Raw genomic sequence first — 24906 nt, 5'->3', positions numbered from 1 at the left:
AACTTGAAACTACAGTCATCAATGTACTAACTCATAGTATTAACTTAGCTCTGTCACTTCTGGTTCTAGAGAAGAAGATTTTTACAGATTCCTTAATTTTGGGGGGTTTGGGCCCCCCTGGGGGCCCCCTGGGTGGGGCATGGTGCCCATTTTAACAAATTGAGTTCCTAACCCCCTAGGGATGCTACCTGTCAAGTTTGATGAAAATCGGTCTTGGGGTTTTCAAGAAGAAGATGAAAATGTAAAAAGTTTACGGACGACGGACGACGGACGACGGACGACGGACGACGCACGACGGACGACGCACGACGGACGCCGGACGAAGGGCGATCGCAATAGCTCACTTGAGCCTTTGGCTCAGGTGAGCTAATAAAATTCTACAAAGATTAATAATATGTGTTTTATTTCATGCTTTTAAGCTTGACCTTAGAGTCAGAAAACACAGAGAGAAAATTGGCTGAGGTGACCAAAATGTCTACCAACCTTGGAAATTTTTCATGGGTTTTGTGTAGCTGGGACACACTTGGATAATCATCACACAATCACAGTAAACTTGACAATACCACTGACAACCAACTACATGTAGTTGAAAGGTTAGGAATGGACTACGATGAACAGTTGTGTATCACTCCATCATCCAATCTTTAGTTTACACTATTCACTCTATTCAGTGAAACACAAAGTAAACACTGCCTTTTTCCCCTATATCTAAAAGGATTGTGATAGCACGCAGCCAGCATACAGTACAGTATACCACCAACAGTTCTTCTACTTCTGATACTGATACTAAGTTGCCTTTGGGACTAGTAATATGTAATGTTAAAGTACAATTGTACACCTCATTCTCTATCAGGCACAACCATACTATACACAATGTATGGTAAGGTATTGCAGCAGATTTCTTTCTCCTGATGGCAGATTTATAATAAACAAGGAAAAGTAGAAATTACGCGGTGCGTAAAATATGTCCCCACCGGAAGTAGCATTTAGTAGCAAAATGTACAATATAGGTAAAAAGATCAAGGTCAAAGGTGAAAGAAGTCAAGGGTCAAAAGTCTATGTAGAAGTTTTGAAGCCCTCACCTAGTGCCATCACATAAAGCAAACGAAATCGAAATCGGGTTAGAAATGGCGAAGGAGTAGCATTTTGTAGCCAATGTACAATATAGGTAAAAAAAATCAAGGTCAAAGGTCAAAGAAGTCAAAGGTCAAAATTCTGTGTAGAAGTTTTGAAGCCCTCACGTAGTGCCATCACATAAAGCAAACGAAATCGAAATCGGGTTAGAAATGGCGAAGGAGTAGCATTTGGTAGCAAAATGTACAATACAGGTCAAAAATCAAGGTCAAAGGTCAAAGAAGTCAAAGGTCAAAATTCTGTGTAGAAATTTTGAAGCCCTCACTTAGTGCCATCACTTAAAGCAAACGGAATTTAAATCGGGTAACAAATGGCGAAGGAGTACCATTTTGTAGCAAAATGTAAAATATAGGTCAAAAATCAAGGTCAAAGGTCAAAGAAGTCAAAGGTCAAAATTCTGTGTAGAAGTTTTGAAGCCCTCACCTAGTGCCATCACATAAAGCAAACGGAATCGAAATCGGGTTAGAAATGGTGAAGGAGTAGCATTTTGTAGGCAATGTACAATATAGGTCAAAAATCAAGGTCAAAGGTCAAAGAAGTCAAAGGTCAAAATTCTGTGTAGAAGTTTTGAAGCCCTCACCTAGTGCCATCATATAAAGCAAACGGAATCAAAATCGGGTTAGAAATGGCGAAGGAGTAGCATTTTGAAGCAAAATGTACAATATAGGTCAAAGGTCAAGGTCAAAGGTCACAACTGAAATTCTGTTTAGAAGTTTCAAAGCTCCCATGTAGTGCTATCATATAAAGCAAACAGAATCAAAATCGGGTTAGAAATGGCAAAGGAGTAGCATTTTGAACATTTTGATCACACACGGACGCACGGACAGACGGACAGACGGACACACGGACACACGGACACACGGACACACGGACACACAGACACACACACGTACGGAGCCCGTTTCATAGTCCCCTGCTCGAACTCGTTCGGCGGGGACAAAAAAACAAAACATTGTAATACTAACAGGATACCACCATACTATGTAGGTATTGATAATATACTCAGGGGCGGATCCAGGATTCCGTAAGGGGGAGGCGCCTTTACAAAATTAAAGGGGGTGCACACACCTCCCCCTTTTTTTTTTTTTTACAAAAAATAAAGAGGGGGCAAGCACCCGGTGTGCCCCTTCTGGATCTGCCACTGCTGCACTAGAGAAATTTTGATCAAGATCCTACATTTCTGTGACTAGTGTAACTTTTATACACTAAAACCACTGCAATAACAAAGAAACACAATAAATGAAGCAAGTATGTTTTCGTTATTTAAAAAAAAAGAGTTAAAAGGAAAAATACAGAGGACAAGGGGGAGAGAGAAATCAAGTAGGAAATAGAGGAAAAAGAGGAAGAAAGGAATATTTTGATATGACTTAAATTACACATTACGGCAAATACTGCTTTCATTAAAAAAAAATAACTTAAAAAAAAGACACAAAGTACTGCTATCACTTCATGCTACATTGCAGTTCCATCTGACACCCTACATGGCCCCCACATCAAATGAGAGAACTAGTTCACCAACAGGAGGCTATCAATGCACGTGAACCTCTGCATGTTTGATATCATTTCTATAGTAAAGGGACCGGTACTCACACAACACTTTGTCTATCATCCCGCAGCTCCCTACACCCGTAGACGAGCATATGGTGGATGGTCTTCATGGATGCTCTCGGCTCAAAATTTACTGTGGTAGCAAGAACAGAATTTTTAATATTTATATTGGCTGTAGCTAGACAAATCAATTGCAGTAGGCCTATATCTATTTGCTACAAAAGAACACACTCCTGGTATTTCAATGACATTATAGGTTTCCAACTGTATTACATAACATTATACACTGCGTAAGCTGTTATTTTCGCGAATTTAGCGAATCATTCTTGGACTGCGAATTTAACAACATGCGAAAATGTTGCCGTGTGTAAGGGTAATAGTACACTTACGAAAGCCTCGATTTCAATTCACGAAAATAACATCTAACAAAAATGTCTCGAGACCTCCTCATTTGTGAAAATATCTGTACACGAAAATAACAGCTTATACAGTAGACAGAGCAAGCTGGATACAGTATTTGACATACAAGATCAGTATGCTTGCATTAGAGGTGACTCAAATTATTCATTTACTGGCTCTAATCATACCTGAAAATGATTGATATCATTGCATTATCTGACTCAATCAAAACTGAATGTTCAACTTCTCTTCTCTGCCTGCCTGTGAAAGTTCACTAGTTTATGTTCTCATAAATAATACATCATGAATTCGTGGGTAGACACATATAAAATTCAAGGTCTACTGCAGTACACTGAATTATGATAATGTCATTGGCGTTTCACTAATAATTTTCTTTCTTTAGATATGGTCAGTTTTACAGTAAAGGGTGTAACTTTGGTGTGGCAAGGGTCAAAAATTAAAGTTGTGTTTCCATTTTTATCTTTGCCTTTATTTCATGTAGGAATGTCTATATTTTCAATATTTTGTCATTCCAGAGCTTAATTCTTAGGCTAAATATGAAAAATGAAGTGACTATAATGGAATTTTAGATAAATTTAGGTAAAAACAACAAGAATGTTTTGGTCACCCACAGCAACCAAATGAAGATAAATGGTGGATGTAATGCAACTTTTCATTTGCTGTGAACATATATTTGAAATATCAAAACACTTTTCCCCCAACAGATATTCGCTCTTGCAATTATTTGGATGTGAACTTCAAATTCCAAGGTAAAAATGGTACCTGACAAACCATTTTGAAGTTAAAAGAATGTTATAAGAGCAAGAGCCACTCTAAACATAGCCCTAAATTATCTCTTGGTAACAAACATTTATCAACCCAAATCCCAAAGAAATTCGATTATTTTTGACAAAGTTGAAATTTTCAGACTTGTGAGTTTCGGAGGCTTCAGTTAATAAACTAGTGTGTTTCGGAGGCTTCAAAACTGCTAACACAAAGTTCTAGTCCTGTATTCACTTAAAATAATAAAACTACTGTAAGCAACTATCACTACATGCTAGAATAACAACAGGGCATCAATAAAATGTGAATAACAGTATACAGATGTACATTTTATGGCAGTGCATAATGTTTACCCTTCATACAAATTGTACTTATTATTATAAGGAAATTGGCTTCCACAAAAGTGAATAACAAACTGTGTACACTTTGAGCAATGCTCAGTTCGAATTTATGACATTACATGAGGCAATATGATTCTAAAGGAAACTGCAACAGTAGCAATAAAAGTACACTGATTAGGAACATCTTTTTTTTTTTTTTTTTTTGCGGCTTAAAGTTAGCAGCAACGCATGTTTCGGAGGCTTCATCATGACTGTTAACATGCAAAAATGGTCCATTTTAAGGTGATATGAAGTACATTAATGCAGCTGATTGTTTCCAAATAACTAACAATGTTGTAACATGTAAAATAGTATTTATTTGTATGCAGAAAAAAGACTTTCCAACATATATGTTAAGAGACAAAGAAAAATATTTTAAATCTTTATGCTCAGTTCTATACATACACTGTATTTGCATATCCATGACTTTGGCAATGCAGAACATGATTAGGCTACACACATGTACAGCTGTATGCATTTGTCAAACTTTTCATCATAATGCAGTAAGAATTACTTTCAATGAGTTAGAACTGTAGCTATAGACTTGATGCAAAGATTATGTTTGCTTGCTTTATAAGTGCAGTTTGTGGGATGTATATTGACATAAACCACCCATCATAATTGTTTTACATGTATATACATTATGTGAAATCAATTTCAAACTGTTGATGAGAAAGGGATAGAAAATAGACTATGTGATGGCATGACGGTTAGATTACAACATATCATTGTAAAATATAGAAAGGGGAAAAAAGGCTTATAAACATTCTTTTGCATATGGACCATGCCTGATATCCTCTACTATAGCTATCAAATGCAGTGATCATGGTCATACATGTAGAACAGCAATCTTAAACACCGATCAGCCATTCCATGTAAGGGTCATCATCAAACTGTCATCATCAAAATGGAGTTGGAATTATAATCAATATATTGGTGATATTATCATGGAGCTCACTAGAAATTGAAATGGTCAAGATCCCATTCATCTTTTTGAATCGCCTCTTGAAAAGATAAATGTACATACCCTACCCATGACTGTGTATGAATTTGAATAAAAAAAAAAATGTTGACCAAATGTATAGTTCCCTATAATGATAGTTAGAATTTTATTTTCTTTTTCTGTGGTATACAAGTCACCCCTGTTTCATATCATTTTATTTTCATTTTTTTTAAATTCTTCAAAGGCTTCTTTTTTTATAGTTATTTTGTAAAATTCCAGTTTGTGTGACTCCTGTGACAGCTAGGAGGCCTGTTTTTGAAGGTACGCATTGAGAAATTGCTAACAGAACTTTTACTGTTTCTAAAAATGACAACCTTTTTAGCAAAAAATTAAAAAGCAGCAAATGTGTTTAAATATCTAAGTTTTTTAGAAACCCACAAGTTTGTTTTAAATAGTATATAAACCCACAGACTACAGTTTTAACCCTTTGAATTTCAAAATAGTTAGGGGCTTGTAACTTTTTCCAGAAAAGCCAGGACTAAACAGATTATAAAGATTTCAATCATTTCAGTATTGTTCTTCATGAACATAACTTCTCCAGTCACCCACCCATGTAAACTACATGTACCCCATGGCAACAGGCTATTTAAGTAGAGGTCTATATGTCATTTATAAACAATCCTATCCCAACCATTACTGTCCATTTACTGCACTGAGAACTACATCAGCAAACATGTCATAGAGTCTCACACATGTATGCAAAGAGATGTTTCGTAACACAAGTTACATTTTGTTTAATCAAAAATAGTCAAGAGGTCACTGCCAGCATGATAAAGTATGGAAAATAGGGTATAGTATCAAGATTGTGTTGCACCTAGCATGCATCAGATCTGACATACAGATTGACATGAAAACCTGTCTGAATGAAGTAATCAAATGTCAAAATTCCAAAACAGTACCCTGTGATCCAAGTCACACCACAGAAATGATAATCTGCAAGATGTTAGCTATTTTCAAATCCAATCACAAATTTATTGATTAATTACTTTCCTCCAAATAAGTATTGGAAATAAAAGCCAAAGAACTTGTTAAGAAATGGAAAGCTGAAAAAGTCAAGATTTTAGTATGGCAAAAACAAATGCCATGTGAGTAACAATGGAATGGATTTGTCAATGGGTTATAAATGAACATGTAAAAGATTGTGTTTCGAAACTATTACACTCAGATGATAGTGAGTCGAAAGTGTAAAAATCCAAAAAGTATTTTCCACCATTTGGTCTTGATCATGCATAAAAGATACAACCTTAAATTCAAAAGTAATATATTTCTTAGTTACGTGTATGCTTCCCTCTTGAATAACCATCTATTAAAGTCCTTGAATCTTCAGGACAGGAATAGTGTTCAGTTCTTTAAAAAAAAGTGTATTTAACACTTGATAATCAAGTAATTGTTTGGTCTTCATTAACAAAGTCTAACCAGTCACAAGAGTGATACAAATATGGTCACAACACTTCAACTTCTCTCAAGAGTAAAAATGAGTTATCCAACTTAAGAACATTGATGTATCCACAACTACTTGCTTTGTTGCACTACTGTTGCATGATGTGGGCATGCATGCAAGCTGGAAGTCACTTTCATTACTCACAATATCTTGCCTGTTCCATTGTTTCAAAAGGAAACCCACAAAATAAATGCTTTTCATACATTTAAACAACTATCTACACCTTGCTTGAGGAATCATTAAGTCTCATTCAGTCCAAACAGTTATTTGATAGACTTAGAATTACAAAATTGTAATCAAAACATTCCATTTACATGCTGTTAACATAAAATGAAGCCTCCGAAACATCTGGAAAATTAATTTGGTATGCTGTATGTTTTTATGAAAATCATGTATGTTATGTAGAAAGTGATGGGTAAATTGTGTCTTTTTTGGTTGATATGTTACACTGTTTAAACATATTTGTGGGGCAACATCCTCATCTGCTAATATCTTGTTGCTGAGTGAAAAGGTGAGTTATGTGTGACACACTGCACTGTGTAAGAAAAATAGGTAAATCTATATTGGTGAGTAAACAAAGCAGCCAGAAAACTGAATGTGATTAAATATCTTTAGATATGTCATAAGCGATCATTATGTGGGTGAACAATAAATCTAATTTGATTTTGTCGAGAGAAAATCACAAAAATGCAGTGTTAACATCCTTTTGAAGCCTCCGAAACCACTTTTTCTCTATAAAGTGAATTAGCTCAAAAAATTATTGCAGTATCATAATGTTTTTATTATTTTTGTTGTCAGTCTATGTCTGTTGATGATTTCATGGCATAATTTGGGGCAAACACTCAAAGAATTTATCAGAAATGTCAAATTAGATGTTTTTGCTGTTTCGGAGGCTTCAATGCGTCTCGGAGGCTTCACGTGTTAACGGAAAATTTGTATTGTCTCCTATTTTCAGAGAGTTTGGCGGATCTTAACTATTTTTGGTCTATTAGATTAGGGCCCCATATCCTACATTTTGACATCTAGATTAGGTTGCTTCCCTTATCTATATTCACATTATTTGACCAAACACTTTGTTTCGGAGGCTTCAAAACTGCTAACGGAAATTTCACTTGATGGAATAAAATTATCACAAAATTTCAAATAGCCCTAGAATCAAGTAAACTTTGATGTAAGTCTAAAGTTTAGCTGCACCTTACTATTTTCAGCATAAAAGAAAGTAACCAAAACACATCCACTGATTATTATTGTCCATCAAAGTTTGTAAACAATTGTTAACGGAAAATGAAGCCTCCGAAACCTCAAATTTGAAGTCATAGTATTCTAAAATAAAGGGCCAGATACAAACCAAACTAATTTGGTCATTTCAATTGACCATACAACTATGCTTTTAACATAAAAAATTAGATCTCTGCAGTTGCTGTAGAAAATTATTAACATTTCAAAAATGTTGTATAAATTTCAGTGCAACAAAATAGTCATTTTTAGGGTACATATGTGACTGTCAAAACAAAACGCATCAATACCTGGACCTGATTATGCTACCCAAGGTGGCTACTCATAAGGTGACTCACATGGGAAAAAATCTTTGAGATCTATAAATCTATGTGTTCAGGGTGGGCCAAAAGGCTAAAAATTGAAAGTTACACCCTTTACCGTAAAACTGACCATATAAGAAATGCCAATGTGTATAACTGCAAATACTGCAATGTACCATATTTTCTTCTTTCAAAATACTCAGATGAGAGATTTCAAGGTAAATGTCACTTTGCTGATGTACAATGTAGAATGCAATTCCAGTCATTTCACAATATTAGTAACAGCATATCTTGGACTCCAACAGGAAAGTAAATACTACATTTTACTGAAGATAACCAAGGTAACAGGAAGAAATAGTTGCCTAGTAAGACTTGTCAAACACAGTCAGTAATTGACGTATGCTGAGCATACTGGTTACATGATGTGCATACACATGAAAGTATAATCACTTGTAAGAAGGAAATAAGTATGGTAAATATTTCTCATCATTCAGTACAGGTTGTACTTGTACTAAAACAAAATTCCCGCATTTGACTACATTTGTAACCTGGTCACTTGAATAACACTCACCAATGTAGGAATCTCTGTAAGGTGCTGCCTCTGCATAGCACAAATATTCTTCAGGCTGTTAAAGGTACAAGAAAAAAAATACATGTGGAAAGAGTTAGAGATGCAATTAAATTATCTAATAATGCATATATATGTCCAATAAATGCAGAAATGCATGCTTATACAAAAATGATCCACTAAAAGAGTTCTTGCTCAATGACATAACACATTTTCAATGTCAGCATCTTGTATGTTTGCGCTACAAACATATGTCGACATATGTCTGTAGTTCAATAGGTATGTAGTTGTAGCTCATATTTGAGCTACAACTTGTGTATGTATGCTTTGTCAAGAGGTATGTACACATTGCGGCAATGTAGAGACCCACACAAAGCTAAATGTAACACATACACTCGGCACACACTCACACACACAAATGAAAAAAAAAAATCATCTTGTACAACGTACCTCAGTCAGTTCCATAAAATGGTGAAATGCATAATATCAGAGAACATACCTTATTTCATTTCATATTTGAATCATATGCTGCACGTACACTTGTAGCTGTAATACATTTCTACCAAAGGTCAAGTCATTGGAGTGGAATATTTTGATTCCATGAGACATAAATGTAGCTTTACATTCTGACATTACACACAAAATCAAAAAGCAAACTGGATCTTTCTCAGCCACAATAGAGTTTGTATCTATTCAGTTATTACCCAGTAATACAATGTTCATCAAATATCCTCAAAATTGCATTAAATGTACTTTTCATTCAGATGATTATTCATCAATGTACATGTATGCTCTTCCTTGGTACGAGTGCTTTTAGAAGATTCCCCTCCCCCCCCCCCCCCCCCCAAAAAAAAAAAATGAAACAGACAAAAAAACACAAGATTTATCCAATTGAATACCATGAGTTTAGCTTATCGGGGAAATATTTCCTGGTTATAATTGTCATTCCTTTTAATTGTACTGGGTAAACAGTCATCATTGTCTAGGAACAGATCATGCATTCCCCCATTATAATGAGTAGTAGTCCTGCTACAAGCACAAGGCTCTGGTGCAGTAATTATGCAGCCGACTCCATGAATAAGAATTTCATTATGGCTGTGCATACAGAAACCTATGCCTTGTCCTCTCTTCCTCACACTCTCTTTCTTTCTCTCCTTCTCTCCCATCACTCCCCAGTGCTCTGCTCAATATGGGTTTCCATCTTCCGTGCACTGATGAAAAGGCCTACAGTAGAGTGCACTCGGGAGTACAACTTGTGCTTGTAAATCATCCACGTAAAATTTGCCTGACTGCATGCAAATTTATGGCAATTGTATAATAACCTGCATTTCTATATGTTTCATTCAATGTTTGTAAAAACAGATGATAGGTATGAAAATAATAGAAATGCTTCATACATTGTATGTCAATGAAAATGTTTCTTGCTCACACATTAGAACTCACAGACATATTTCTAGAGCCACAACACAGGAAAACTTTTTGCATGGTGGGATAGCAGATAACCATTAAGTCACCGGTTTTTTTATACTCTCTCCAATTTTGCTCAATAATTTAATGGGAATTTCCATCTATAGTATCTTTTACCAGGCATATTCTCCTTTCAAAATGGCACCCCTCTAGAGGAATGGAGCAGCATACATTCGATGCACTTCTCAGATAACGAACCTTTGTTAAGCTACAGTAGCCATGCAATATTATTTTTTTTTCAACAACTTTTCATAAAACACGATATCTGAGTGATCAACAAATGAAGATAACAATTTGTCTCTGTAATTTTTATAAGGTTCTTCTTTTAAGCAATCAAATACATTGTAAGAGCAATAATTCTATATACTCTTTAAAAGGTATGTTTGAAGCAATAAACGGGGTAGATGTAAGACAACTTTCGCATGTTTTTAATTTTGTAGAATCAAGACATCTACTCCTGGAACATATGGCATGCACAAATATTTGTATACTTTTATTTTTGTGCTAGTTTCCGGTTGCATGAAATGTGCAAAAATGTCCACTCTTACAGTACTCTAGGTATAAATGTATACAAGCATTGAGAAAACAACAGGCGATGTTCAATATTCTAAAGGTTCATTATTAAAATTAGTCACTGACCCGCCTGAAACCACCCACCTTATTTACTCCCTAAAATGCCCAAAATTGCCTGTCCACATTTTCAAAAATCAGTTTTACGCTTTACCATTTTTATCGTTTGATTTGACAGAGGTCAAAGGTCAACAAAGGTATGTCTGAATTATGTGTGTGACACACTAGTCTTTTGGTAAAGTCTAAGAGGCTTTTAAATAAACATAACCTATAGATAAAATAAACATGCAGTGAGCTATTTTACATAATTTTGAAAGTTGTCAAAATGAGAGTAATATCACTATACCTTTTAGGGAACAATAAGCCATTATGTACAATGCACAGAACTGTCAGTTGCTCACAAAGGTTATTCCAAAAATGAAATATGGTTCGTTATTCCGAATGTTCATTATTTTGACACACATAAATCCCTTCTATCTACAGTTGTTGTAATGTACATGCATATGATTGTATTCCTTCATAAATAAAAAATGAAATAAGGTTCATTAATCCCACCATTTGTAGCATTATTCTGAAGGTTCCTTGATCTGAAAATGAAATAAGATTCCTTATTCCAGAGATTAGTTGACTACAATGTAATCCAAAAATGAAATAAGGTTCAATATTTCAAAGGTTCATTAATCCAAAAATGAAATAAGGATTGTTAATCTGAAAGCGAACATAAGGTGTGTAATAAAGGAACTTTCAGAATTACAAAATCTTGTACAAACCTATTTCACTTTTGGATTATTAAATGATGCTTAAAAAAAAAACATTATTTCATTTTTGGATTTTAAAACAAACCTTTGGAATAACAAACATGTACCTTTATAATGATAAACGCCAATTTATTTTTTGATTACTGAACCTGCAAAATAACAAACGTCCAGAATAATGGACATGTACCTGTACCTATGGAATAATGAACTTAATTTCATTTTTGGATATCTCAGGGATAACGAACCTTCGGAGTAACAACCCTTTGGAATAACATACTGTAAACCCGAAACAACTGCCAAGGAGAGACAGACACAGAAGTTTGACAACAAATCGTCAGCAATTTTCGAGATAATGCAACTGCATTCATTACCAGAGAATCAGAAAGAGAAGTGAGAAAGAGCCTGTGGATGAAACATATATTTGGCATACAGTTGCCATAGAGCTGCTTGGAATTCAGCTGCCACTAAGTGTCACAGACAGAAGCCATGTAGTATATTATATCACTGTACAGTAATGCCATCTGAGATGGGCGCAAGATTCAAGACAAAAACCCGGGCCGTGTGACTTCAGTGAAGTTTGTGAGTACAGTGTAGCCATACAATAGTGGTCTTGCTAACTGTTACTTAGCAACAAGGAAGGAAACATGGGAAACTCATGGTGGGAGTTAAATGTAACTCTCACTTGCAAGCAGACCCTGGAATGCATGCTCTGGAAGCTTTACTGAAGCTCAACAATAAATTAAACAAACAAATTATACAGCCTAGTAGATGGACAGATAAAAGAGTCTGTAATCAGACACCATTTGGAGTAAAAGAGAAAGTCTACATTGTATGCATTCAGATGAGCTCTGAAGACATACATTGTACAATGTATGTACAGTTGTACAGTGCTGTGGACCAATTGTGTTGATTATTAGCAAACTGCACATGAATGAAAATCTATTGAATGTTATTGTATTGTTTTTCCTTCACAAAAAACTTTGTGAATTACATTACAAAAAAAAAAAACTTTCTATAAAGATGAATGGCTTCCCCTAGATTTTGTACTAATTGTGCAACACATCTTTCAATGCCTTGATCAGCACTCTGTAGTTAAAGGACAGCTAGAATTTGATGCATAACAGGCTTTCTCCACAGCACATTTTGATATCAGCTTTTTTAACCCATTGATGGACTGATCTTGCTATTACAAGCATTTCCCATAGACACCTGCCCAAGTATACTCGGGACTTGTCCTGAACGGGTTAAAATGCGGAAAGTGTTCGCAAAGTACATGTACTGTACATTTATGCAGATGATTTAAAAAAACAACAACTGACCATTCAATGAACTATTCCAGCTCGATTTACATGCAGATGGTACCAATGTGTTCTAGTCCTATTCCAAATGCACAAGTTTAACAGCAAATGTTTGATTTCCAATTAGTATTTTATAGATAATCATCTGTGCACATGAACAATTGTACAAAACAAATATCATGGAATGTGAAGCTGTTGACCTTTATGTTTGGCCATGATACTACATGATTTGATGCACTTTGCAGTGATTATTTATTGAGTGTTTTTTGCAGAAGTTGTCTGAATAATCTGTAAAACTGCCTCTGTCATATGGCACTCAGAGCAGTCCACAGTTCCATGTTTACATATGGAGAAGATGAAATTACACAACTATACAGCTCAACTTAGTAGATGAAGATGATATCAATGTGTCACAGCAGACATTTAATGAGTAGAAGATGAAAGATATTGGTTTTTGGTCAACAAGAGTTGTACTACAATATAGACATTAAAGTTAGTTTGTACATATAGTGGATAAAACTCTATTCAACAATGCTGAAAGAAATCCATTCTGTATATTATCAAAGAGGGAAAACGTCTGAAATGTGAGGGCAATGTTACAGAACACAAAAGTAAATCAGGTATAATATTAGTGTGTAATTGCAGTTCAAATATTGTTGTTTTTTATCATGACGTGCTCAACTTCATAGTGTAAATCTAGTTCCTTGCATATTTTGAAGTGTTGTCCTTCATGGATTCACAGTGAAATTGAAATAGACTGAATGTTGATACCTACATACTTGTAAGTGTATTATATCACAAAAACATTGTACTACTGTAGTTTGCAACTTTGAGATTTTATTTGTTCATGAATTCATTTTTTAATATACACATGTAGTTTATAAGATATAGTGAATGGGAAATTTTTTATCCGGAATATCTTCATGCATTTCCTTATAGGGATGCAAACATGATTACAAATCATTACAGATGTCTGTAATTTCTTAGCAGCATGTTACATTGTGTAGATACTAGGTATACAGTGAGTACAAATACATCAATGTAAAACTGAAGATGTTTTTGTGGCTATGCAACATTTGTCAATAGGGAGAGTACAAAGCATTTTGAGGCAAACTTTGTTTTCTGTAGGTTATACAGAGAGCTCTCTTTGATAATATGTGATCTGAAGGAGACAACTGCCTTGAAAATGAGGTTGCACTCCGTCTTTAACAAAGACCACAGGGTAGCCGCGAGCTCTAGGCTTTTCTCCACTGCGTACAACACCATTCACAAGCTCCTCCTGAAATGACCATTATGGCTGAGTTGTCATGGAAACGGATGACATCATTATTGTGCTCTCCACACACAAGGGCAGCCCAGAAGGCTGTCTGTACTACCAGCAAGTCATTCTGGCACAGCGGCAATTAATGGGGTTGAAGTGGGTTATATCAGCGAGGGCTTGGCTGATAATACCTCATTGTACAATGTATACCTCTCTTGTGTCATGTCAAACTAAATTATTTGCAGTATGAGCATCGCACTTTTGTCGCTGAATATCACTGTTTTTCATAAATGATTCACTGAACTTTGCATCTCATACTCCTATATCCTTTTATGGTGAAGTGTATTTTTTTCTTTTCTTTTCCATGACAGGTAGTAATAATTCATTCTGAAAGAAGATTCAAAGTTTGTAACCATACAGTACACTTTGAAAAAAAAATGCCTAGCAGAAGTGGATTTTTTTTCACATACATGTATTAATGATTTTTGAAAGCATTTAAGAGTGAGGATCACAAATTACTTGAACAACAAAAGAATGAATACTTGTCATTGAAATCAACCAATTTTCCATACAAATGTGGCCAAATACATCATGTTGTCAATTCTGCATGAACGAGTCTGCAGTACATGGCATTAATGTAAATTACTGCTCACAATGTAGACATTTCATATGTCAAAGAAACAAATAAATTTGTAACTGAAAAGTTAATTACTGTATACACCATATATTTCATTGAGTCTATTATTTCACAAACCAGGTCTTTCCAACAATTTTGAGTGGTTATTATACAATTTATATGCAAACATGCAGTGATGGACAAACAAATGTACAATATGTACATTGTATGTGAATGTTGCATTCATGTCTACAGGTATCAGATTTAATTGTTTCATGTGTTGTTAAATTAAAACACTGGAATGAACATCGAAATAAAGTGTGCATTGACGACTACCATATGTGACCGTGCACCTCAAAACGAACATAAAGTCGCACACACTGATTTTGCGTGAGGACTGAAAATAAGTGAAATGGGTCAACCTAGCCGAACTTGACTCTTTCATATTTTCTGAAAGAGCGGGTCTTCCTTTACATAATGCTAAAATTTGGTATGATAAAACGGTCAGGAAAGTGTGTTTTTTAGCAGTTTATCTCGAACATTTTTGATGGAATAGTGTGATTAGGTGTGTCTTTAGAATCCCTTTTTCATTTCTGAAAAAAAACCTTGTCCACACTCTTCACTTTCATCTCTAATAACTTTTGAAAAGATAGTGCTACTGCTTTGAAAGTTGGCATTGATTATGGACAGAATGTGTTAATGAGGCATGCTAAATTTCAGTTTAATCTGATAATCCCTTCATTGTTGTTACTCTGGTGGTTTACTTCCTGTTTTTTGTCCCATTCATCGCACAGCCAGCACGGTTTGGTAAAGATTAAGCGCTCGAATAGACACTGTACTTCAGAGCCTCTTTTCTCAGTTCACACTTTTCCTGAGTTTGTGCTTTCTTTCCAATATTTAGATAGGCTAGGAGAGTCCATTTGATTTGAGTTATACATCATTTTAAAGCTTAAAGTCTGCTCTTTCAGAATATGGTCATAACTAAAAATACATGTCTGGCGACTTTTTGTTTGTTTTGAGGTGCAGTGTCACATATACATTTTTTAACAATGCAATTTTACATAGGGTTTGAAATACATGATAATGTGCAATTGCACATCTATTAAAACAAACACAACTACTTGATAAGATAGTTTTACTTTTAAAACCTGAAACATTGTGCATCATGTGAAAGAAACATTCAGAATTTCGATACAGCCAAAAATCTGTAGTGTTAACGATGTTCAAAAGTATTTCAAACACAAAATGCAGATTTTGATTATAAATATATCATTTGGTCCTTTCATAATGTCACAAGGATAAGATCTGTTATAGGAAAATAAGATTTTAAAATTAAATCCAGACTTTTTATTAATGCTCTGCACAATTCCCAAATAAATCCTGTATCTAAGTTCTAAATACATGGCCTCTGAGCAAATCACTTCGTCATGTTTACTGTATACGCCATATATTTCGCGAGTCTAAAATTTCGCGAATCGGGAATTCCCGACGATTTCGCGAGTGGTTAAATTCGCGAGCATGGAGTCCAGTACTGAATGGAGAAAATGTAAAGGCGTATGTAACACTTACATCGGGATCAGAGCCAATATTTTCGCGTGTCTTTAAAGGACAAGTTCACCTTCATAATCATAAGGATTGAGAGAATGTAGCAATATTAGTAGAACACATCAGTGAAAATTTGAGGAAAATCGGACAATTCGTTCAAAAGTTATGAATTTTTGAAGTATTTGTGCAGTAACCGCTGGATGAGAAGACTACTGCAGTGTATGAATAACTTAGATGTCACATGCGTACAACAATATAAGGAAAATATAAAGAGAATTTCACAAAATTCCATCTTTTGAAAAAAGTACACATTCCCCTGACTCGTTACCGACAAATGTTATTAGTAATATCATTCCCCCTGCCTTTTGAAAGAGGCAGGTCAAGTGCTCTTTTATTATGCGAAGAAAGTGAAAATATGTTGAATTTTCTTTTACATTTTCTTCATACTGTTGTACGCATATGACTCACAAGCTGAAGTAGTCTCCTCATCCAGCAGTTCCAACACAAAAATTTTAAAAATTCATAACTTTTGCATCGATTGTCCAATTTTCCTCAAACTTTCACTGATGTGTTCTACTAATATTGTTGCATTCTCTCAATCCTTATGTTTATGAAGGTGAACTTGTCCTTTAATTTTGCGAATAGCACCCAACTTGCGAAATTCGCGAAAATAAAAACCTCGCGAAATATTCAGCGTATACAGTAATTGTTAGTGACGGCACAGTGTACAATGTACATTGTACTTGGAGTACATGTTAATATCATTACCCTTCTTGATAGTTTTGAAAGCTTTTACCTACCACCTAATAATTATCAGAAAACATGTAAAATGCCACGATAAGTAATTAGTGCTGAAGACACTCATTTCATGGTCCAATAGCCTTTGCACTCAAGCATTTTTACCACACAACTGATCATACATGTAATGTAATTGGCTTCTACATGCCTTTAAAGTATGTACACCTGTATGTAAGAGGCCAACACTGTCACATTTTTTTCTTTTTTTTAAAATGGAAAAAAAAAACAGGGATGGAAATGCATTACGCGGTATGTACAATTTGTACAAGTTTGTATTACAGTTTTGACATGCTTTCTTTTTCTTCCTCATGTTATGCCACCACATGCCTGGTTGATGTCATTGTTCATTGACTATCACTGGTCACCTGATGAGCAAAGTGAACCAGCAGATCTCATCTCTAGTTATATATCTGTAAAGCCATTTGCTTGCAAAGCAAATGTGCTGCCAACTGGGCCACTTCGCTGCCTAAATTTCAGCCACCATTCCTTCCATAGACAAGCAAAAACAATAAAGCAAAATTATGCCTCTCAATTCAGACACAAAAATTATCAAAACAAAAATAATAAAAGAATATTTTGTAGTTCAACACATGGTGAAAATAAGAATTGAACCACAGAGTTGCAATAAACATGCAAAAGAGTATAAAACATGATCTTTGAATTGTAGAAGGCTAAGGCTTTGTAGTCAGTGTATAAGCTCAGGGGCATCACCAGCTTTTTTCAAGGGGGGGGGGGTGTTTACGTTTCTGGTTCCACTTCTGGGTATCATCAGCTAACAAGCAAAAAATAAAAGCCTCTTATCCACACGCATGCGGGTAAAACTTTTTTAAAACAGTCTGAAAGGGGGGGGGGGGGCGTTCACACCAACACTCCCCCCCCCCTAAGCCAATGAAGCTATAAAATCAACGATACAAAATTCATACGTGATGAAACCAACTGCCCTAAGTTTATAGCACTCACCATTTTAGGTATGACACCAGGCATGAGGATATCCATGGTGAAGTCATCAGTCTCCTGTCTTGGGTACTGCATCCTGCTACCTGTCAGGGTATTGTATGGATACCTGGCCTCACATACTGACAGTAAGTGCCACATCACCATGGAGAGTGCTTGAAGAATCACTTGGACTGATGCCATTTTTTGCTTGTTGTTGTTCTCTCAAGTGGTTGTTTTGATGTCAAGTAATATGACAGCTTTCCACTTGTATTCCAAATGCGGATTTTGTCAGGACTTCTAACGATTAAAGGGTGAGTGTTTAAATTATCAGTTTTATGTCTAATCCTCTTTATCTATTGTTCGTTAACACATCCACTTGAACCAATAGTTGGTAAATCAATATAAGTACCAATTTCCTGCTCTATCATTGTGATGGGCACAATGCAGGATTCTAGGAAGTTCAGTGGGGCGGCGCATGAAATATGATTCCCTTGTTATTGCTAATTTAAAGGTAACGCTGACGCAAAATGAAAAATACTGTTGGATGTGGCTTCACATGAATCACAAAGATGAGGAGTGCTGTATGCAGTCATAAAGATATACTCCATGTCCATAGTGCTGCATACCTCGAGGCTGAGCTTGGCAGCAGCTTGGACTCAACTTTGTGGTTGTCAAGGGAAGTTCCAGAGACCTGTAGGCAAGCAAAAGAATTTGGGACAGAGATTATGAATGTCAAATCACACAGTGGTGTTTGGGGAATACATATCTATTCAAGTACAGTTACTGTACACATGTACACAAACCTGACAATATACTGGTTTATTCATCATACTGTATTGTGTATTTTTCTTTAATAAAGGCAAAGGTACACCTAGTTTGTAATGACTAGAGACCTTGCCCAAGGAATCTGTGACGTAGCAACACTAATGCATGCAGACCGAATTCAGGTACTGAGATGTATGGAATGTATATGTATACAATAGGTTGATGAAATACCTTGTTACCAGGTCCTCAGAGGGAAAAATATCAATGACTTTGAATACACACAGTTTCATACACTAGTAAACTGTCCTATCATTGTACAAAGAGTTCACAAATATATGTACACTCAGTGTGAAAATGTAAATCACATTATCCCAAGCCCAGTCACCCACACAACATCATGGTAGCAGACATATCTTTGATACTCATCTACAGTTGACTTTATTGTGCATTTAATGCCATTGGGAATAGATTACAGTAATGACAGGAAATGTGACACAAGATTAATTCAGTGGCAAATACAAACTGTATACCCACAGAACTGCAGTATGTTGCAACATAAAGGTTATCTGACTGTAAACATGCAAACGTACTGATGTAGCTGTCACACTGATTAATCTTCCTAGTAGCCTGTGCTTGTGTCCCCTATGCAAACAAAATGCATCACATCCCTATTAAAAGCCCTATTTGCTGTTAAACAATCTCAGTACTTGGACCCACCACATACATTTGTCCATGGGAAATATGAAATAATTCGAATAAACATGACCTCAATAGTATGTGAAGGACTGTCCAAATACCAAAAATTGCAATCGTGCAGGTAATTCAGAACACACTTCATCGAGGTACAACAACCTGTACAGGCTACACTTGTACAGTGTAACATGCTAAACATACTATCTGTAGATTTCTTGAGCTCATGATTTGTTACACTTGAAATTTACAAACAAAACAAAAACAAAAAAAATTCTGTAATTTCACTAATAATATAACCTGGCAATAAAGTCAAGAAATTAACACCTTCATTGAGGACTGTCACATATCGTAAATATGCACAAAGATACAAAATAGATATAAAATACGTGGGAGGATGAACAATACTTTGGTGAGTCCAAATTTGATTTACAATTTAAAAAACTATAAATGTCTGAAGAGCAGTTTCCTGGAGGAAACTAAATTCACAACCACATGATGCGCTGTTTTCTTTCATAATACATTGTGAATCTGATTTCCAAAAAACTACTGAAAGGTGTTTTAAACATCATTCAATTAGTATGGCAAAGGAAAGAAGAGCTAACCACATACAAGGCTTACACTCAGTGAACATACTGCAGGTTTCTACAGGTTTCACAGATTTTAAAAAAAAAAAAAAAAAATCTGTTTACAAAGCGGTGGACTTGTCACTCATTCATCTTACCTTCCCATGAATGAACATGACAAGCACACTGAAGTGCAGCTTCCTTGCATACACCGCACAGGACCATAAAATCAACATTAAATCTTCCCTGAACTTTTTCCAAAGGACCAATTAGTGTTGGAGTAGTATCCAAGCAGCTCTTTTCTAGTGACCATTTTTTTAATCTTTTTTTTTTTTTTTTTTAAACTGGCAAATAGAATAATATTATCAATACTCTGTGAAAATGACTGCACTGGATATACAATGTAATGACCCTCCCAGTGATCTTGTTTACAAATCAAGCACCTCCTTGGAAGATCAAAGATGTAAATGACGGATGAAGCTCTTGATATTAATATTATTCTACTAGGAAGCATGTGGATATGCATCGTGCATTCACACAGAAATTATGGGCAATGTGTGTAAAATCATTGGAATGTCTGCAAGTCAAGTCACATACAAGTTCAACTGACAGACACGCTAATAGGGTACCATACCATAAACTGTCTACTTAATACCAGACTCCCATTAATATAAATTTGAAAAAGGCATAGCCTTACCAAGTAACATTAACAACTTTAATGTATGTACATAGTGTAAAGGTCTATAGCATTAAACTCCTAGAGGTGCTTCTACATAGTCAATAGGTCTTGATCTAAACTGCCAATTGATACACTATTTTGATGACCCGATGACTTAAGAGTCTAATGAATTTCCTCTAGAGTTCTACTTTTCCCCTTTGGGCAGGCAGCATTGAAATTCGGGCTTCCATTTCGAACTGTGAGACCCACAATCAGATTGCAGGACTTGGTGTGAATCAGCTTTCAAGTTTTATGACCAGACTGTAAAATCTAAACAGCCGACCAAACTACAACTTCTACGTCATGACTTATGGTAACTGGAGTATAGTGTCTTATATATAAAATGTGCCTGCCCTACTCTAGCCCCTATAAACAACTAGAAAGTCTAGACCTCACCTTTAGATCTAACATTAGATCCCATCTAGATAGTTGCTCTGCTTTATAGTAGACAAAACTCTACCTCTAAAACGCTATAGACTGAAAAATCTGTCTGTGCTGCAGGGGAGTTTTTTAAAATCATTTTTTTGACATTTACAGCTCTCCTCCATAGACTAGTTACCGGGGGGGGGGGGGGGGGGGGGGGGGGGGGGGAATTCTGTGAAGCCAGACGTAGTCTCCACGGAACACAGTGGCGGATCCAGGGAGGACCGTACCAAGCGCACACCCCTTTTATTTTTTGTTCAAACAAAAAAGAAATAAACAGAAAAAAATGGGGGGAGGGGTGTGTGCGCCCCCTTTAATTTTGTAAACATGCCCCCTCTTCACGGAATTCCTGGATACGCCCTTGGAACATTTTTAAAATCATTTTTTTTGACATTTACAGCTCTCCTCCATAGACTAGTTATGGGGGTGGGGGGATTCTGTGAAGCCAGACGTAGTCTCCACGGAACACAGTGGCGGATCCAGGGAGGACAGCACTGGGCGCACACCCCTTTTATTTTTTGTTGAAACAAAAAAGAAATAAAATGAAAAAAATGGGGGGAGGGGTGCATGCACCCCCTTTAATTTTGTAAACACGCCCCCTCTTCACAGAATTCCTGGATACGCCCTTGGAACATATCCCAGACAACCAGATACAGACTGATCTTTTGGTTAAGATAGTAGATAGAACTGAGGTTCTAGACTATACTTCTTCTTTTTTTTATTTAACTAAAAGTTCTAACTTGTTACAGTAGCTAACTTAAACAACGGTAGAGAGTAGGCCTGACTAGAGTCTAAACGGGTTACAGAGGCAGAGTCAGATCTACTCGTGAATACTGTAACTTCAGGTGAGGCAACCTTAATATTTCAGGTAACCCCTGGTTAGAAGTAAAGCAACCTCTTCTATCGATAAACAACGACACAACCAAAGCTATCGGTGGACTGTACTTCATGGCAGAATACCAAAACCAGAAAGATAAGACACCTGCTTTGTTGACACTGACACCGCACTTCAACCGTACCGTGGTGCGCCCATGGTACTCTCTCCATCCAACCAGGCACACAACACGATAACAGATGTTTCCAATTTTCCTCATATCCGAACATATATTAGATCTACTACCACCTGCAAAATTATGCACATTCACAGAAGTGGAAATCTACATTGATTCGCTCTTGAGGCTCATATTCATGAAATAATGACTGACTTAAAAAAAAAGAAGGAAACTCACCTTAATACCTGTCCAATGAGGAACGCATCTTCGATTTTCACCGCAGCTGTTTGTATTGGGGATAGTGGGATGGGGATACGATCTACGAGCATTACATACCGGGATCGGAGCGAATACAAATCCAATACGGTAGTACTAGTAGTCTATTTCGGGCGCATTCAACGCGGAGAGCAATCCGGTACGTCTTGAGTGCTTACTTGCATGCTAGCTCCTATGTCGACTGCATGCACACAACATCCATTCTCAAAATTTGCGTGTGTACATGTACGTGCCCATGCAGTTGGTGGTACCTCTGCACACAGCGGTGTACTTTCACTGTGCTGTACGATCAGTGTCTTCAATAGAGGGAGACATTCCAGTACAAACTTGTATCGTGATTGTGGATTGCTGCCTAGTCCTCTAGAAGTATTTGTATGACTGTTACTAGTAGTTTATTATTACTGGAGAACGACGGTAGTGGAGTTAAAATGCCATAGCAACAATACCAGCAAAAACAATACGCCACGATAACTGTCTAACTCTAGTCAGAATATCAGATTTTACATAAGTGAACAAAAAGGCTATATCTATAACAAAATATTATCCAAAGGGAATTTCATTGAAGTGACATAAACTTAAATCAAAGATAAGAAGGAACAGATCAAATATTGGCATAAATATCTATAGTATGTTAACATTGAAATTACTATTATCCTCCAGGTGTTTCATCAACGTTTGTCAGCGTTGACAACTGTCAGCGCTGACAATTTCAGCAAAATCCTTGGTTTTGATTGGCTGAGATGCCCTGGTCCCTGACTGTTACTATGGTGATTCAAGTTGTCAGCGCTGACAAACGAGTATATGAATATAAGAACGACCCAAGTCCATGGAAGACCATTTCGAGTAAGCTAAAAAAAAAAAAAAACTTCATATCTTTTTTGTTTGTCCAATAATATTCTATTTAGCTGTGATGGGAAGGCAACATTGTATATACAAATTAGAACATATATTATTATGACAACTAACATTAACATTAATTGTGGAGAGGCCATTTTGTGTGATGGACTTGGGTCGTTCTTTGATTCATATGGACTTGGGTCGTTCTTTGATTCATATACATGATATTCTGCTATAGAGATGAGAGAAGGACAAGAGAGGGCGCTATAATATGAATGTAAGAATGACCCAAGTCCTTCATTCTTACATTCATATAAGATTTAACTCATTTATTTCAGGCACTTCCGGGGGTAATTAGGATTTATCATTTATACACAAGATGAGTCCATTCATAAGCTACAATTTCCCATGTCAAACTGAATTTGGCCAAAAATTGGACTTGGGTCGTTCTTATATTCATATACTCAAACGTTGATGAAACATCCCCCGAGCAATAATAATGATGATGATGATGATAATAATAATAATAATAATAATAATAATAATAATAATAATAATAATAATAATAATAATAACATCAGCAGTAATGACACATGGTTGTGGCTGAAGAAAGGAGAACTGAAGAAGGAGACAGAAGGACTGATCATCGCTGCCCAAGAGCAAGCACTGTCAACAAATGCTCTGAAAGCCAAGATACAGAAGAGAGATGTGGATGCCGCATGCAGGATATGCCGAGAAAGAGACGAGACAGTGCAACATATCGTATGTGGCTGTAGTAAATTGGCGCAAAAGGAGTACAAAAGACGACATGACAAACTGGCACAAGTCCTTCACTGGGAGCTTTGCAGAAAACATGAAATACCATGTGAGAGCAAATGGTATATGCACGAACCACAGAAAGTTTCTGAAAATGATCAAGTTAAAATCCTGTGGGATTTCGATGTTCAAACTGACAATGTCATCCAGCACAGGCGTCCGGATATCATCGTCGTAGAAAGGGCTCGACAGATGTGCACAATCGTCGATGTCGCGGTACCGGGAGACAGCAGAGTAGCCGAGAAGGAGAAGGAAAAGATAGAGAAGTACCAAGACCTTGCCAGAGAGCTTCGCCGCCTGTGGAATATGAGAACGAAGGTGATCCCTATTGTCGTTAGAGCACTCGGAACAACGCCAAAGCAGCTGCGGCGGCACTTGGACGACGTTGGTGTGCCATCTCGGATCGAGTGCAAACGCTCCAAAAAGCAGCATTGCTGGGGACGGCACGAATCCTGAGAAAAGTACTGGAAGTCTAAGGTTCCAGGATGGAACTTGACGTGATATTAATCTCCAAGAGATATCTTGTGAAGATAGAGATAACAATAATAATAATAATAATAATAATAACAATAATGATAATAATAATGATAATAATAATAATAATAATAATAATAATAATAATAATAATAATAATAATAATAACAATCTGGCACTTACATAGCGTATAATCAATTAAAAACTGCTCCATGCGCTTTACATACAACTCTCCAATATTGTTATACATTACAATAAAAACAAGTATGTCTTTAAGTTAGTTTCTCTTGAAAGATTCTGTTGATG

At 36.2% G+C, this 24906-nt stretch overlaps 1 protein-coding gene across 1 annotated transcript in view; it reads right to left on the bottom strand.

Moving 5' to 3' along the window:
• Positions 1–22607, bottom strand: part of LOC139743311 (peptidyl-glycine alpha-amidating monooxygenase B-like) — a 69326-nt gene extending 46719 nt beyond the window's left edge. Inside the window, exons 1-4 of the mRNA XM_071653805.1 lie at positions 22435–22607; positions 18068–18734; positions 8798–8852; positions 2725–2815 (exon numbers count right to left, since the gene is read on the bottom strand). Of these exons, the coding sequence (XP_071509906.1) occupies positions 2725–2815; positions 8798–8852; positions 18068–18244 (323 nt within the window). The 5' untranslated portion in view covers positions 18245–18734; positions 22435–22607. The remainder of the gene's footprint in view (positions 1–2724; positions 2816–8797; positions 8853–18067; positions 18735–22434) is intronic.
• Positions 22608–24906: the final 2299 nt, after the last annotated feature.

The sequence above is a fragment of the Diadema antillarum genome, unplaced genomic scaffold (assembly GCF_040938485.1).
Source record: "Diadema antillarum isolate AM-2024a unplaced genomic scaffold, OU_Dant_1.0 seq00001068_RagTag, whole genome shotgun sequence".
NCBI lineage: Eukaryota > Metazoa > Echinodermata > Echinoidea > Diadematoida > Diadematidae > Diadema > Diadema antillarum.
Note: the sequence above shows the minus strand (reverse complement) of the source record. Positions and strands in the feature narration are given on the sequence as shown.